At 56.9% G+C, this 15,721-nt stretch overlaps 1 protein-coding gene across 6 annotated transcripts in view; it reads right to left on the bottom strand.

Annotated features, from left to right (window-relative positions):
* Positions 1 to 3,123: 3,123 nt before the first annotated feature.
* The window catches only part of KIAA0513, a 58,967-nt gene continuing 46,369 nt past the window's right edge, over positions 3,124 to 15,721 (bottom strand). For all 6 annotated transcript variants that reach the window (XM_081216857.1, XM_081216854.1, XM_081216853.1 and 3 more), the window contains 5 exons: positions 15,622 to 15,700; positions 13,918 to 13,995; positions 9,807 to 9,887; positions 9,271 to 9,365; positions 3,124 to 8,282 (listed from right to left, as the gene is read on the bottom strand). In XM_081216857.1, the coding sequence (XP_081072983.1) occupies positions 8,233 to 8,282; positions 9,271 to 9,365; positions 9,807 to 9,887; positions 13,918 to 13,995; positions 15,622 to 15,700 (383 nt within the window). In that variant the 3' untranslated portion in view covers positions 3,124 to 8,232. The remainder of the gene's footprint in view (positions 8,283 to 9,270; positions 9,366 to 9,806; positions 9,888 to 13,917; positions 13,996 to 15,621; positions 15,701 to 15,721) is intronic.

The raw sequence follows: 15,721 nt of genomic DNA on the forward strand, positions 1-15,721 counted from the left end.
GCTCTCAGCACACCTCCTGCTGCCTCCTAGAGACCTCTGCCAGGGAGAGGACGTCCTGCAGCCGTTCAGGATAAACGTTATGCTCTGGAGCCAGCTAGCCCCTGATTGCATTCCCCACTGCGGGTACCATGATTTCCTCATCAGCAAAGTGGTAAACAAAACCTTCCTCGAGGGTGTGGCGATAAGGGAACCCTCCTACACTGTTGGAGGGAATGTATTAGAAACTGGTGTAGCCACTACGGAAAACAGTATGGAGGTTCTTTAAAAAATAGTGTTACCATATAATCCAGCAATCCCACTCCTGGGCATATATCCGGAGAAAACTAATTCAAGAAGATACATGCACCCCAATGTTCTTTGCGCACTATTTACAATAGCCAAGGTACGGAAGCAACCTAAATGTCTATTGACAGATGAATGCATAAAGATGTGGTACCTATATACAATGGAATACTACTCAGCCATAAAAAAGAATGAAATAATGTCATTTGCAGCAGCATGGATGGAACTAGAGATTATCACACTAAGTGAAGTAAGTCAGACAGAGAGACAAATATCATATGATATCACTTAAGTGTGGAATCTAAAATACACAAATGAGCTTATCTACGAAACAGAAATAGACTCACAGACATAGAAAACAAACTTATGGTTTGTTTAACCAAAGGGTTAAAGGGGGTGGCATAAATTAGGAGTATGGGATTAACAGATACACACTGCCATATATAAAATAGATAAACAAGGTCCTACTATATAGCACAGGGGTATCTTGTAATAACATATAATGGAAAAAAATATGAAAAAGAATATGGATATGTATAACTGAATCACCTTGCTGTACACCAGAAGCTAACACAACATTGTAAGTTAGCTATATTTCAATAAAAAATTAAATTAAATTAAAAAAAACCCAAACCTTTCTCATGGGATCATTGCAGGATTAACGTCTTCGCCACAGTGACTTATATTTCCCAAAATCCAGCTCCAAGGCACCTCCTCAGGGAAGCCCACCCTGATTCAACCAGGAAGGACACTCACTCCAAAAATAACTAAAACATTCTATATTTCCTATATAATAATTTATAAAATAACCTTATCATAGATTGTATTATATATCATCACATTTTACAGTATATATTTTGTTATATTTTTATACTCTAAGCATATATATGTGTGCACATGCACACACAGACAGACACACACAAATGTACCTTTTTTTAACCTCAGTTGTGTCTGAACCCCACTGATAGTTTCTGAAGGAAAAGGACCTTGCTTCTTCACCTTCTGGTCCTGGAGCCTGGTGGAACCTGGCACATAGCAGGGGCTCATTAAAGGTAAGTGGACGGCACAAGGGGCCTCTCCCCTCCCTCTCTGGCCCCAGCACCCCGAAGAGACCAGTTGTTCCCAATTCCAGGGTTGGACATTGGCCAGGAGCTTCCCTGTCTCTCTCTCTGTGCATGGTCGCTTGGGAGTAGGGACAAAATTCCTAGCTCCTCTCTTTGGGGCCCAGGAGGTGGGAGGTGGGGTGAGCAGGGGTGAAAGGAGCATAACTTTTGGGGTCTCTTGCTTTCAGAGTCCCAGGCATTGAGGGCAAACCCACACCACTGGTTCCCAGTGCAACTTGCGCGGGATCTGAGTACCCGAGAAAAGAGAGCACCTGCGGTCATTTCCTGTGACATTAAAAGATGACTTCGTGAGTGAGAGGCTTGTTCCAAATATGGAAAGAGGGAAGATGCTTCTTTAGGGGAGCAGGGGCGTTTGTGGCACTGCGCAGGGGAGGTGGCTGCAGACAGAGGTGCTCGGCACGAATTTAAAGGACAAGAGCGTTACATGATCAGGGTGCCCTGGAAGTCTCAGTACAGTTTTAAGCATCAATAAAGTCAGAAGTAGAAAGGTTACAATTTACAAAGAAACACCATTTGAATGCTTAATTGTTTAAATTTCTTTTATATTTAGTGTCATGAATTTTGAAGAATATGTTTTAAATGGATTCCTATAAAATTTAGAGAGAAGTTTGGTCGTTTTTCTTTTTCCTTAAATGGGCAGGACCCTTCCTACAGGTACAGCTCCCAGGTTGATTTATTTCCTCATCGGGACGAGGAGGAAAGAGATTGGAGTGAGAAGCACGTTTGCATTTCTCGCAGGAACCGCCTCGGGGTGGGTGATGCTTTCCCTCCCATTATATGGATGAAGAAACTGAGGTTCAAAGAAAAATTTGGCAAAAGGCACGCAGTGGGTTGGTGGGGAGGTAGAACGGGACCCAGGCTTCTTCCCAGGGCCACCCCACCCCGTGTTCTTCAGGGTCCTTGCTGCCTTCAGCTGCTGGACTCTCCTGGCACCAGAGGAAAAGTCAGTTGTGAAGGCTTCTACCACCCGGGCCGGTCCTCCAGGCTGGGTGGGAGAACCAGAGACAGGGCGGTCCGGCCCCCGCCCCACTGAGCATCAGGGCACATACCCCAGCCCATCTCAGGTGGCCAGGCCAGGGCTGGGGGACCTGCCTGCACCTTCTCCCTGGGAACCATCCCACCCAAGGCCCCTGGAACTGAGTCCACTGCTCCGGGTACCAAGGACACTTCCTCTAGGCCCTGTGCTGGTCCTCAGGCTCACCTCCCAGATCTGTTAGTCTGGAGACTTAGAACATGGCTATTGACCTCTTATAATCAGAAAAAAAGCAAGCCCAACATTTCACAAAATACGTCTGTCAAACCAACTTGTAAGGGATGATGAAGGTGTCCTGTGTGTGTCAGGCAGGGGTGGTAATCGCGATCTACTCACAGCCCCCCGACCCCCAAAAGCAAGAAGTGAGGCAGCTGAGGCTCAAAGGCAAGACCAAGATATCAGCTGGAAGGGCTGGAGGCATCCTGGAGGCCAAGGCCCCTCCGTTCACTAACACACCCCCGGCGGTAACTCAGCGAACTCTCCCTCTGCCCATCGGTTTGGCCACGACACGCACACACGTCTGCACAAGACCCAGCTGCTCAGCCTAAGTGGGGAGAACGTCTATTTGACCCTAGAAAAAGGTGTTTTCTCTGTCGTCACTGAGAAGATTGCAAATTCTGTAAAAAAAAAAAAAAAAAAAAATGTGCTCACGGACATGTGAAAACAAAAATTCAACAGACTGACTTCTTTTTTTTAAGATAATTTATTTCAGTTTCTGCCTTCTGACAATCTGAGGTGAAATATATAGACGTTTTTTTTTTTTTCACAGGAAACAGCTTTGATTTTAGCACTGTTCTGAGAGCTCGACCTTGAAACTTTCTCTACCTGAAAACACAGTTTGTAGAACATCGCCTCGTGGGACACGAAATTGCGTAAGTGTACATATGACACACCTGCATCACAGACCCCGACTTCTGGGCCACTAAGGGCAATGCGTGGATATGGCCAAGGCAAGTTCAGGTCCGAGACCAACGGGTGGGAGAGAAACAGGGGATGCACGTGGGAGACCCTCCTGAAGCCCCAGAGGCCACAGTTAGAACCATGAAGCTCTCAAGCTGACACATCTTAAGGGGAGGTACCTGCCATTTGAGTTCGAGCCTTTCCTACTGTTCAAATGGTCAGCCCGTCCATCTCAAGGCATCCACGGGAACCTAAGCAAGCCTCCAGCACAGGGACAGATCAGGGCCCACATATGCAGCCTGTGTGTTGGAACAGGGCCTGCTGAGCACTTCCCTTTCATTTTCGCGAGTGCGCCATCCAGGACCAAGGTGGGGACAAGCACAGCCCCCCAGGGTCCGAGGGGCGTCACCAGCAGGAGCCCTCCTTCCAGCTCAGCGACCCCGTCGGTGCTGCTCAGGAGGGCGCCGAGCGACAGCGCCCTGGTCTGACCCTGCAGGACAAGCGAGGATGCAGGGTCACCCCTGCCTGCACAGAGGTCCTGCGGGAAGTGACGGGAAGACGGGCAAACCCAGACCGTCCTGACTCACTCTTGGAAATGACGAGGTGTTCCTTCTCCAACAGTAACCAAGAACTCTGGAGCAGGAGCAGTATCCCCTTGACTCCTGGGGACACAGCCAGGGGGAAGGTTCCCCCCGCAGCCCTTCACTCATCTCAAGCGCAGACAGACCAGCCAACTCAGGGACACAGGCCAGCGCCAGGACACCCAGGGACAAGGTGGGCGGGCCGGCCGGCCGAGGCGCTTGCTGGGGAGGGACTGCAGGGAGATGGTGGCAGGACGAGGCCGGGGGGGCGGCCACGCGGAGGGTCTTGGCGTTGAGGGTGCTCCTGGGTGGGAACCATCTGGAGAACCCACACAGGCCTGTTCCCGGCCGCCGGGCGACAAGGACGTACTGGGACACGTGACTTGACTAAGGCCTGACTCCAGCCCAGGTCTGAACGTCGCACACCAGCCAGTTAGGGGTACTCGTCACCGATGCCATTCCCCTGTATGAACTCAGCTTCAAAGGCTTTCCTAGCGAAACTCACCCTCAAGAATCGTAAAAAGGGATCAGTGATTTGCAGGAAGACGGAGAGATGGCTGAGTGGCTGGAACAGTGGTTCAAGGAAACTAAAAGGCCGGGGTGGGTGGGGCGCTGCGAGAAGAACCCTGGGACCGAGGGGCCATGGGCCCCCAGCCCCGCAGCTCTGCCTGTGGCTGAGGAAGAGGGTGGCCAGGGGGTGACCAGCCTGGGACCGCCCGGCTACTCCCCCTCCCCCGAGGCTGGTGCTGGGCCCTTCTCCCCCCTGCTTCCCAAGCTGCAGCCCTGACTGCTGGTCACGGTCACCTGGGTTCAACAAAACTCCTCGCAAGCCCCTCTGTGGCGTGAACACTGCGCTTCTCACACTGGGAGGCTGCAATACCAAGTGCTCTGGGTGAGAAACTAACCCACTTAAAACAGCAGACAGAAAAGCAAGCCTCAAGGCTGCCACCTTCTCTCCACAGCAATGAACTTCACCGTCTCACTGGGCAGGGGGAGATCAGTATGGGTTCCACTGGTTCCAGCTCCCGGGAAGGACGAAAGAGAAAGGTCAGGCGGCACCTCTGACTCCAGTCCTGGGTCTCTGCCCTAAATCCAGCGTGGGGCTTGCCCGTGACCCTGACCGTCCCGGGTTTCACGGGAGCACAAAACTCGCCAATTGGACTCTCTCCAGCCCTCCTTTTGGCAACTTAAGAGCTCCTAGGTCTGCTTTTTTCCCCTTCTGGCAATAGGAAAATCATGGTCTACTCCCTTTCACTGTACAAAGAACTTACATCAGAACTTGGTTCTCCTGCCTTTGATTAAACGCGCGCACACAGTAGATATGATCTGAACATTAGCACAGCCCTTAAACATCTAACAACATTGCTAAAACTGCAACACAGGCTGAAGACGTACAAAGCCACATCTCGACATCATCCTATTTCCAAAGCAGAGTACTTTTTACCTGGGAGAATTAGCTGGTTTTGGCTCATTACAATTCACACAGCCCTGAAGGGCAGACAGCAGGAGACTGAAATGCCACTGCTAACGCAGGCCTTCGAAGCTCCTGGCTTGGGACCCTGAACCTGCCGGGACTGGAAACTCTCCTCGTGGATATGACCCGACGCTTCCTGCCCCGAGCCTAAGGGTCCTGAGTTTACAGGGAGGGCCACCAGAGCTTTCTCCAAAGCCTCCTGTGTGTACGGCGGGGTGAGACTTCTCCGAGCTCGGACCTGACGGCCCGCCCTGTGTCTGTCTGCGCTGAGCAGGCCTCGGAGGGAAGACAGTGTCACAGAGAGAGGAAACGTCAGCGAGGCAAGCTGCCGGCTCCTGCTAGGGACGCCGTGCGTCCTCCGGGTGACAGTGGCCGGACACTCCGAGGTGAAATGCTCGGCCAAAGGCAGACGCCACCAGGACACAGCAGGGCAGCCTCAGAGCCACCCCGACATCGGTCACTCCACGAGGCCCACGGTCTCCGGCAGTGTCCCCTCGTGGGGCTGAAAGCGACAGGCAGGACTTCTGGGGTCAGGCTCCACTCTTAGGAGCTAGAGTTACACAAACAAGGGGAGGGGAAAAAACCCAAAGCAACCCTTGCTTCTACCTTCAACTGCTATTTCAAGAGGCCTGTATGGAAAAAAAAGGTCTCAAGATCATCTGGAAGTTAAAGTGCCTGGAAAAGCCCAAAGAAGTCAAAGCTGCATTTCCTTCCAAGGCTGCACGGGCCCTCCCGCCCCACCCTGGGGGGAGAGAGCCACCAGCTCCCCAGCAACCCTGGGAAGACCCAGAACCTACCATCTCCCTCCAGAAATCAGACTGGATAGAACGTCCGTACAAAAATCTTCTATGTACAAGGATAAGTCATTTGGGCACCTTAGAATAAAATCTTAACGCATTTCAACTAACCACTAAGAAAGCCAACGACACACAGCCGCCGCGGGAGAGTCCTGCGAGGGCACGTGGTCCTGCTCTTACGGGGGGTGGGGGGAGCACAGCACACCCAGGGGTTGTGGTTGAACGTCTCAGGAGGGGCTGCATTATCTTCAGGAGGCACTGGAGGAGGGGCCCACACACCCGTCAGCTGGATGTTATGCAAACTGGCGACACAGCTGTGCTTTGTTTAGTGACGTGGCCAGAGAGGCTGCCACCCCCGACACACACAGACACACACACACACACACACGCATGCGCGCGCGCGCCATTGCGAAAACAGCAGGGTTTCTGAGGCCCCAACCCCCCAGGTCTCCTGGAGGAGCAGCTCACGCCGGCGCGCTCGGGTCCTGCCGTGTTTCCCGTCATCTCTCTTACGATCACCTGGATGTGCGTTTCTCGGCTCAGCCAATGCACGCTCTGCTCTGGAACATTCCAAGGAGGCATCCCCCACGAGGGGAACCTTGGAGGGCTGGAGGGCTGGGTATCAGGCGTGTGTTTGTCATGCTGGAGGAGGTGCAGCAGGCACACGGGACGAAGGATCAAGGCGAGAAGGACAGAGCCCCGCTGGCCTCGTCAAGGTCAGCGCCCAAGAGCTGGGGCTGGGGCGGGGGAGCCGGGCTCGCCAGGGCAGCTGGCAGGCTGGAGGCCTGCTGGCCAGACTGCAGTCCCTCGGGCTGGTCAGCTGTGCCTGGTACAAACCTGGGGGGAAGAGCCCCGATTCCCGGCACCTGAGACGGCGAGGGGGTGTCTGCAGAGTCTGCAGGAAAGTGGTCCAAGGGCTCGGGTGGCGGAAGGTACAGGCTTCTCCAGGCGGCCGGGGTGGAGGGCCCGACCCTCCGAAGCCCCCGCTACCCAGCCTCACACAGTCACCGCCAGAAGCGGCCTCTGCCACGGTGCCTGTGACACTGACACAGATTCTTTTGTCTTTTTTGAAATAAAGAGCAGCACTGTTTGCTTTCAGAAAGGGCGGTTGTCTTGAAGCTGCTGAAGAAGCTTCTCTTGTCTGTGCTTCGTCACGGGACTGATAGCCCCAAGCTACTCCCAGGGAGCAAGGGGCGGAAGCTTCTCCACTCCAGAAGGAAGCTGTTGGCTGAGCGGGAACATCTCAGACGGCCTGACACAGACACCTGAGTGCTACGTGGGTCCAACACAGCCACTTGGAGCCGTGCCGTCTCCCGGCGCCCACACCCCTGACTGTGGCCGGGCCTTCTGCAGCCGGGAAAGCACGTCCTCTGCCCCGGTCTCTCTCCCGTCCTGGAGTAGGGGGTGTCCCTCTCCTCCTGGAGCTTCCTGGGACTCCAGTCCCTGCTGCACGGAGAGGGGACCCGGGAAAGAGCCACACCAGCCATGGACCGACACTCAGAGGCACCCGCCCCCTCTGCTTGGTCCCGGCTCAGCAGGAACCCCACTGTGGGAGGAACCCAACCCCACCCTGCCAGGGGCCCCCGGTCATCCCTCCTCACTGCCCTGTGTCACTGGCGTGTGCCACCCCACAGCTGCCCTGCCCCACCCTCCCACGGGCGCCCCAGCCTCTCCCGCAGGAGGCTACGATGGACGCCGGCCCATTGTGGACCCAGCATCCTCCCTCCTGCGCCCCCTCGGTCCCACGTCGCAGGTCTGCCACTCGGGGATATGGACAGTCACCTCGGTGCTAGCTGTGTAATCCCAGGGACACTTTGGCACGCAGATGGGGGAGCAGACACAGGCAGAGGGGAGGCAGGGAAAACAGGCAACCAGATTCTTCTAACCACTCGTTCTAGGGCAGTGTGGGGCGGCTCTGGGTGCAGCCAATGTCATGCGGGGGCGGGGTGTGTGTGTGTGTGTGTGACAGCCAGCTGTGGGCCCGGGAGGGAGGCGTGCACCCACAGTCCTCCTGGGGGAGCCTCGGGCCACCTCCCGAGGCCTACTCGGCGGCCATCTGCTCGATGTGGTCGCTCAGCAGCTTGTACTGCTCTGCAAGAGAAAACAACGTTATTCCTCGTGAGAGACACGGCGACACGGACAGGCAGGTCCTTCTCATTCGGGGTGATAACAAAGCAGGCCCTCCCGGGCATGGTGAGTGTGGGCTTCTGAAGGTGTGCCCTCGGCCTTGCAGTGGGCTCCTTGGAACCAGGATGCATCTTCCCATGGCCATGATGCTCCGGAGGGCAGCCCCGCAGGCCCCCAGGAAGCCTGGTGTGGGCGGAAGAACCCTATCCCGGGAGCCAGGCGCAGGTCCTGGAGGCCACGCAGGAGTCACGTGGTGGACGGGACAGTGTTCTTGCCCTGTGATGAGTGGTGGGGCTGGTGACAGCACTTTGAGATTGCCCAGGGGCACGTCCCGAGGCCACCTGTCCTTGGCCCTCATTAACTTGGTCCAGGATGGAGTTTTATTTGTAAACAATATTGATCTGTACCAATCTATGTCTAAGTGGAAGACTTTTCAGGGGACAAGGAGGAAGCATCTTGCAGCACGTGGGATGACGCATAAAGGCCAGCTGTCGATCAGGGAAGCTGACATCAGCAACGTGTCCCCTTCCGTTACAGAAGTTAGAGATGCTGGAAAGACCTCAAGGCCCCCGCCGCTCCCCCAAGACCTCTGGCAGCAGTGTCATTCAAGGAGCGAAGGCAGGCCACGTGGTGGCCGTTTAGAAGGAGGGGCAACTCAGGGCCAGAGTCTGCCCATTTTCAAGGTCAGAGTCTGAGCACCAAGTTATATCTTTTCCTGGGCCCTGTCTGTAAGCACTGACCTGGTGGGCCCCGCACCATCCTGCCCCACACGGGCAAGCCCTACCTAGCACAACTGGGTCTCCAAGTGGAAGGAAAAGTGTCCCACGCACGCAGGCAGACAGGAACGTTTCATGTCCCATGTGTAATTACAGCAGGGACCGTCCTCCGAGCGGGTGGGGACTCCAGCATGCGGCGCACTGGCCCCCGAAACCCCGGCCCCGCCGCCACTCACCCTCGTCCAGGTTGCCGATCACCGCCTGCTTCTTCAGAAAGTCGTTGCACAGCTTCTTGTTCAGCCCGAACGCCAGCATGTTGTGCGTGAACGTGCTGGGGGTGGGGGGACACGGCCGTGAGCTGGCACCCCTCCCGCCTCCAGAGGGGAAGGGAGCCAGGGCCCGACATGCAGCCCACCAGGCCGGGGAATCGACAGAAAGATGTAAAACCAAATCGCCTCATCGGCCAGCCTTGCTCACCATGAAACTGTGTTAGGGGCGGACTGATTAGGAACCGGAGTCAAGGCCAAATGGAGTGAATCGTGTGCTTCTGAGCCGTTTAAGAACGCACAGTGGTGGTGACACTGAGTCAGGGACGTGTGACATCATAAGGGTGGCGCTCCCCCAGCAGAGCCCCCGGGTAGGAGCGTCTCACCCGGAGGCCCCTCCTCACACCGCCCTGCTTGCTCATCTCCTGGGTGACCCGGGGTGGGCGTGGGCCCCGTCCGGGTCACGGGGCGGGGTGGGGGGGCGGCAGGCCAGCCCTGGCGCTCACCCCAGCTGCCCGAAGGTGATGTTCTCGTTGAACCGCAGGCTGTCGTCCCGCTCCTCCTGGGTCATGTGGCACCACCTCTCTCTGCAAGCACAGGAGGGGCAGTGGAGGGGCTTCAGAGCCCACATCCCTGCCGCTTGGCCCTCCCCTGCTCTGACCCACAGGTGCTGGCCTCCCTGACAGAGAGGGGACACCTCTGCCGAAGAGCTGTTGGCGCTGCTTCTAGGAAGCCTGCCCGAAGGCTGCCCCTCTCCCTGGGGGCCCGAGGCCCACACTCATCAGCTTCTCCTGGTGGAGACAAGGCTCAGGACCCAGAGACAGTGTGCACTTAGCGGCTGCCCGGAACATTCTCCAGGAGACGAGAACGCTGCCCCCACACCCTTCTCTAAGGTTCCAGGACAACGGAGGCCAAGGCCCGTGTCACTGGTGGGGAGGCGCGCCGAGAAGCCGGCGGAGCAGGGGCCAGGAGCCCAGCGAGGAGGCCCTGGGCCCCGCGCTGTGTGCAGGTCCGAGGCTCTCCGGCGGGGGTCTGCGGCCTCTGGCCACACGCTGCCCGCCAGGCCGGCCCGCCTCCGCCACTCACTCTGCTTGCAGGCTGCCTCGCAGGGCGCGGGGACGGGCCCGTGAGCGCAGTGAAGACGGCACAGAGCCTCTAAGCAAAGCTGGGAAACCCAACGAGGAGGGACCACAGCCCGTGTGGCTCCACGTGCTCTCCGTGAAGGAGCACACGGCTCAGGGTTCGGGCAGGGAAGGTGCTCTTTTGGGCTCTTTTTGAGCTCGGTGTCCCTGAGTGAGAGCGAACGCCGCCCGGTCCTGCAGGGCGTCAGCCCCTCCCCTTATGGCCGAGCACCCTTGTCCCCAGTGGCCCAGGACCGTAAGCCACTGCACCACTCCACCTCCACCCCCCCGGGGCACGGGAGCCGCGTGCGTGGCCACCTGAGAAGTGAGCAGATGCCTATTTCCCCTTAAAAATTACACTCTGGACAAGCAGTCTGACTAAAACAGGGCTGAGAGGAAAAAGACAAAAGAGAAGGGAGAGAAGAGGCAGTATTAGGGGGCGAGGGGTCAGGGCGATGGAGAAGCTGAAAGAAGAGGAACAGAACCAACAACATCGACTCTTAACTCCTCTCCCCACTCCCAGCCCAGGGAGGCCACGGGTGCCGCTGCAGTTGAGCGGGAGCCACGGGACACCAGGGCGGCACTGTCAGTCTCCCAGTCTCCTCATGCTGACAGGACACCCACGAAGATACCTGGAACGTGCTTCCAGGCACTATGCTAATCCCATGCCATGTTCCTCCCCATCCTTTTTCCCTGAGTGGTCACATATGTCCAGGCACATAAACTCCCACATCACCGCCAGGCTCGCTGGGTACAGGTGCGCAGGTTGTGCACTGCACAACCCCAGACCACGTGGAAGTGGCCGCCTTGGAGTCGTGCAGCACAGCAGCCCTGACCCAGATGAGGAGGTGAGTCTTCTTGCTGTGGTGAGGACTAGAGTTGGGACATTTTATCTGATCTCTGAAGAAACAGGTAGAAGGTCATTTGGGATCAGGGGATGCCTACCAACAAATCAATTCCTTAAAATTGAGTTCAACACCCAATACTGGTCGAGGTCTAATACCACCGGAGGGCAGATCGTGTGTCTAAACTGCCACAGTGGGAATTCGGATGTGTCCAGCAGCTTACAGAACAGGAAGCCTCCTGAAAAGGGGACCTTTCTGCCTCTGAGCACAGAGAGGGTGCTGATGGTGCTGTCGGCAGAGTCTGCCAAAGAGGAATCATGCTGGAGGCACAAGGCTGCCCAAGGACCCAGAGCCAACCCCCGGCCCCCAATCTTGGGGTGTCCTGGGGGTCAGATCTGGGATGTGCATGGCCAGACCACATCTGCTCTGGGTGAGGAGGCCTGTGAGGCCCAGAGGCTCACTTCCCCTCGTGGGGCTCAGAGGTCATGATGCTCCAGCCCTGTCGGGCCTCGGCTGTGGTGCTGGCAAGCCTTGCTCCAGGAAGGCTGGTTAATTACACACACACACCCGCCCCACAGAGAGTCTGTGGGAACTTGGGGGCTTCTTAGGAACGGAGGTAGCTGCCATGCCTAAATGCTCCTTTTAAAGCCACAATAAGGCTGCATTAACAAAAACAAGATTTCTCATAAAACAATAAGCACTAAAAATACATCACTGATTAAAGGAAGCATGCTTTGGGAAATTTCCACCAAATTAAAAAAAAAGCACTGAATCAGAAACTGTATTTTGAATAGGCGGGCCTTTCACTCTAAAAATATCTTAACCAAGATATCGAACACATATCAAGTTTAAACAATTGAAGTCAGACCCCACCGTGGGCTCGCAGGAAATAGCCTGTTCTAGACCTTTGTCTTCAGGGGACCCCCTCACACACACAGGCCTCACATCACACAGTGGCCGGGGGGAGGAGGCAGCTGTCCTTCCTCCGGGACCCCCCAGACCTGTCAGAGTGGGCGAGGGTCTGCCAGAGCCCGCAGGCCCCTAGGCATGACTGCAGGGACAGGTCCTCTGGCCCGACCTGCGGCTCCTGAGCCCGGATCAATGACCGAGCGGACAACAAGGGAACCCAAGGGTGTGGTTTCAGGGTCCGCTGGGAGGGCCAGAGTGGCCCATGGAGGCTGGACTCGCTCCAGGTCGGAGCTGACCTCCTGGACCTCACTGCCCTCACCTCTCGGGATGCGCACCGGACCTCGTGGGGGTCTCGGGGGCCGTGTCTGTCTCCTGACCATTTCGGGGTCTCTACGCTCGGTGAGCTCCCCACTGTCTGTCGCCAGCCTGTCCCAGCGCTGGGCCCGCCAGCTGCGAGTCACACCCACGTCTGGTCACACCCCACTCCCCTCCGACCCAGCGGCCCCGGAAGGGCCCCCGCACTGTCCATGGACAGTCACGTGGACACACACCTCTTCTTCTCCTCCTCTCCAGCATCCCCTCTGGAGCGGCAGCAGAAACAGGTAAACAGAGGAACACGTCAAAGTCATGCAAGATATGTGGATGGAAAAGAGAGCAAGCGCGGAAGGAGGGTTATCACAGCGGAGACGGATATGGAGACGGGGTTCCAGGGGGCGGTGGCCTGGGAGTCTGAGAGCAAAGCAACACGAGGATCCCCCTCGCCTACAGGCACCTCCTGCATCTGCAACTCCCACAAGGGCGGAGAACTCTCTCTCTAGAATCCTGAGGAACGTTCCAGCATCGCTTCCTCTCCACGTGCTCCCCTGCCTTTCCGGGACACACGGCCACAGCAGGCCACCGTGGGGTACAAGGCAGGTCATCCCGATAGGGTTTACTTCCCCCCAAAAAAGTTTTCACTTAAGATCCCCCAAGTGCTCGTGGACTAAAGCCTTTACCAGCAGGCACCTGCCCTCTCCTGCCGGGAGAAAGGTTAAGGGGTCTCCCCAGGGTCAAAGAAGGCGGGGATTCATTTCATCAACGAGGAGAGACTCAGACTTCAAAGTCCCATGACTGGAGGGGCCAACAAGGTGACCCAGGCCTGGGAGGCCGCTGCCCCTTCCCCGCCCCGCCGCTGCACACAGCAGGCACCAGCCTTAGCTCACCACCGTGGCCAGAGGGAGCACCCGTGCCCAGCCCTCACCGCCGCCCAGTGCTTAGTGAACCGGGTTACAAAGGGAGTCTTCCGAAGTGGCAAGACTGCCCTCGGGGAAGCTGCAGCCCAGAGGAGTAAGTTGACGGTAGCGACTGCCCTGCCCAGACGTGAGCCCAGCATCCAGGGTCCCGCGGCAGTGGTCTCAGCTCGGGAGTCTGGAGTCTCACAGAGACAGGCAGAGTGGGTCCGAGGGGGCCCTGTGGGCTTCACTCAGTGGGAGTCTGCATTTCTTAGGAGGGTCAGGCCGAGTCATGCCGGAGCCCCAGGGCAGGAAGCGTTCATGCAAGCTGGGCCCCCCCACCCATGAAGCGGTGCGCCCGGGACCCTTCAGGCAGCTTGCAGGGCACCAGGGCCGCAAGGGGTTGAGGAAGAAACACAGACGCATCGACTCAGCCGTTCTGTCCTCCTGCTTCCTCTTCAGAAACGGGGCAATAAAGCCTCGCCCTGGTCCTCTTCCCTGAGGCCAAGCGGGCCCGGACTTGGCTCCTACCTGGTGGTGGGAGACCGCTTTCTCCTCTCACAGTGGACAGCGTCGAAAAAGGCCGCGTTCCAGAACCTCAGCGTGTGCCTGCGAGACAGACAAGGCCCATGTGCCTTTATCTTAAATGGAGCTGGTTCCCCCACCACCCGGCAAAGTGTCCTGAGGGCATCTGTGCGTCTCTCCCAGGACTCAGCCTGGACTCATCGGGTCAAAGGGGAAGCCGCCTCCAGCAGGATGTGGGCGAAGGCCATTTCCCCTTCTCTGTCTCCGGCTGAGGCTCCCAACAGGAAGCACAGGCTTTAAAGGAGACCTGCTTCTCTAGAACAGGGTCTAGGAACATAAATGGGAACCCCCGGCAGGGACAGGCCACGTGCAGAGAGCAAACACGTTTATAGCGACACACGAGGGAGAAGCATTCTTCCCGAGGATCAGGGTCAGCAAACCTACGGCACGTGGGCCAAGTCCGGCCTGCTCTCTGTCTGTGTAAAGCAAGCTTTATGGGATCACAGCCACACTCCTCCACTTACATCCTGCCCACGGCGGCTTTGGCGCTACAGCAATGGAGTGCAGTGGTTGCCTGTAAAGCCCAAGACACTCACCACCCGGCTCTGTACAGAAAAGTGGGGCTGAGCCCTGTATGACAAGATAGCAGCTGAGCCTACCTCACGGACAGCGGGACCGGGGCTGCTGGGCTCCTTCTCCCTGCTTCCCCCCGAGGCGGGCCCTGCAAGGTGGGCCCTCCGCACGGAGGCTTCAGGAGAGCTGCAGCCCAGCCCTGGCCGGCCGCGTGCCTCACACACCCCATTCTGCTGCACCAAATTCTCCCACCGCCGCTAGACTGTGATCCTCGCGGGAGGGGCACGCCTGACACCCTTTGGGTTCCAGGTGCTACTACACCGCCTACTTGTGAGGAAGTAAAAGCCACCAACGGAGAGGCTTCAGAGGGAAGAGAGCGTCCTCCGAGAAAGACAGAGGGCGAGATGTCCCCTGACCACTGGTCTCCCACTGCGACCATGACCATCACGTGTGTACATTATTGACACATACAGAACAGCTGTACTAGGATATAAGTCGCATACTGTAAAATGCACGCTTTTCAAGTACACAATTCAGTGCGTTTTAGTATATTCACAGAATTGTGCAACCATCGCCACTATCCATCTCCGGGACGTTTTCATCACCGCACTCCCGGCTTCCCCCAGCCCCTGGCAACCACCCATCTGCCCTGTCTCCAGGGCTTTGCCTCCTGGACACGTTGTGTACATACACTACGTGGTCTTTTGTGTCTGGCCTGGGTCGCGTGGCAGAATGTTGTCCAGGTCCACCCACGTCGTGGCAGGTGTGGGCGCCTCATTCCTTTAGGTGGCTGAGTGACAGCCCACATTTCGTGTAGCCACCTCTGGGCTCTTACGAATAACACTGTCATGAACATACGTGCACAGGTTTTTCGCTTGAGTACCTGTTTTCAACTCTTTTCAGTATCTACTCAGGAGTAAAGCCGCCGGGGTCATGGGCTAAAACTCTGTTTAACTGCTGCCCGACCATCCTCCGCAGTGGCTGCTGCACGGGACAATCCCGCCAGCCGTGTACGAGTTTCCCATTTCCCTGCATCCTGGCCCATCTTTTCTCCTTTGGCTCTCCCAGGGGGCGTGAGTGGCCCTCACTTCTGATGGAGACATGGGTGTTGGTGACTCAGGTCGCGGGTGGCCTTACCAGATGGGCTGCTGCTTCAGGTGTGTGTACAGGTAGATCTTCTCCCCTTTCCTCTCCTCCTCTGGGCTGCACACGGTCACTGCGGGAGGGGGAGGGAGAC

The sequence above is a fragment of the Mesoplodon bidens genome (assembly GCF_964165515.1).
Source record: "Mesoplodon bidens genome assembly, chromosome: 18".
NCBI lineage: Eukaryota > Metazoa > Chordata > Mammalia > Artiodactyla > Ziphiidae > Mesoplodon > Mesoplodon bidens.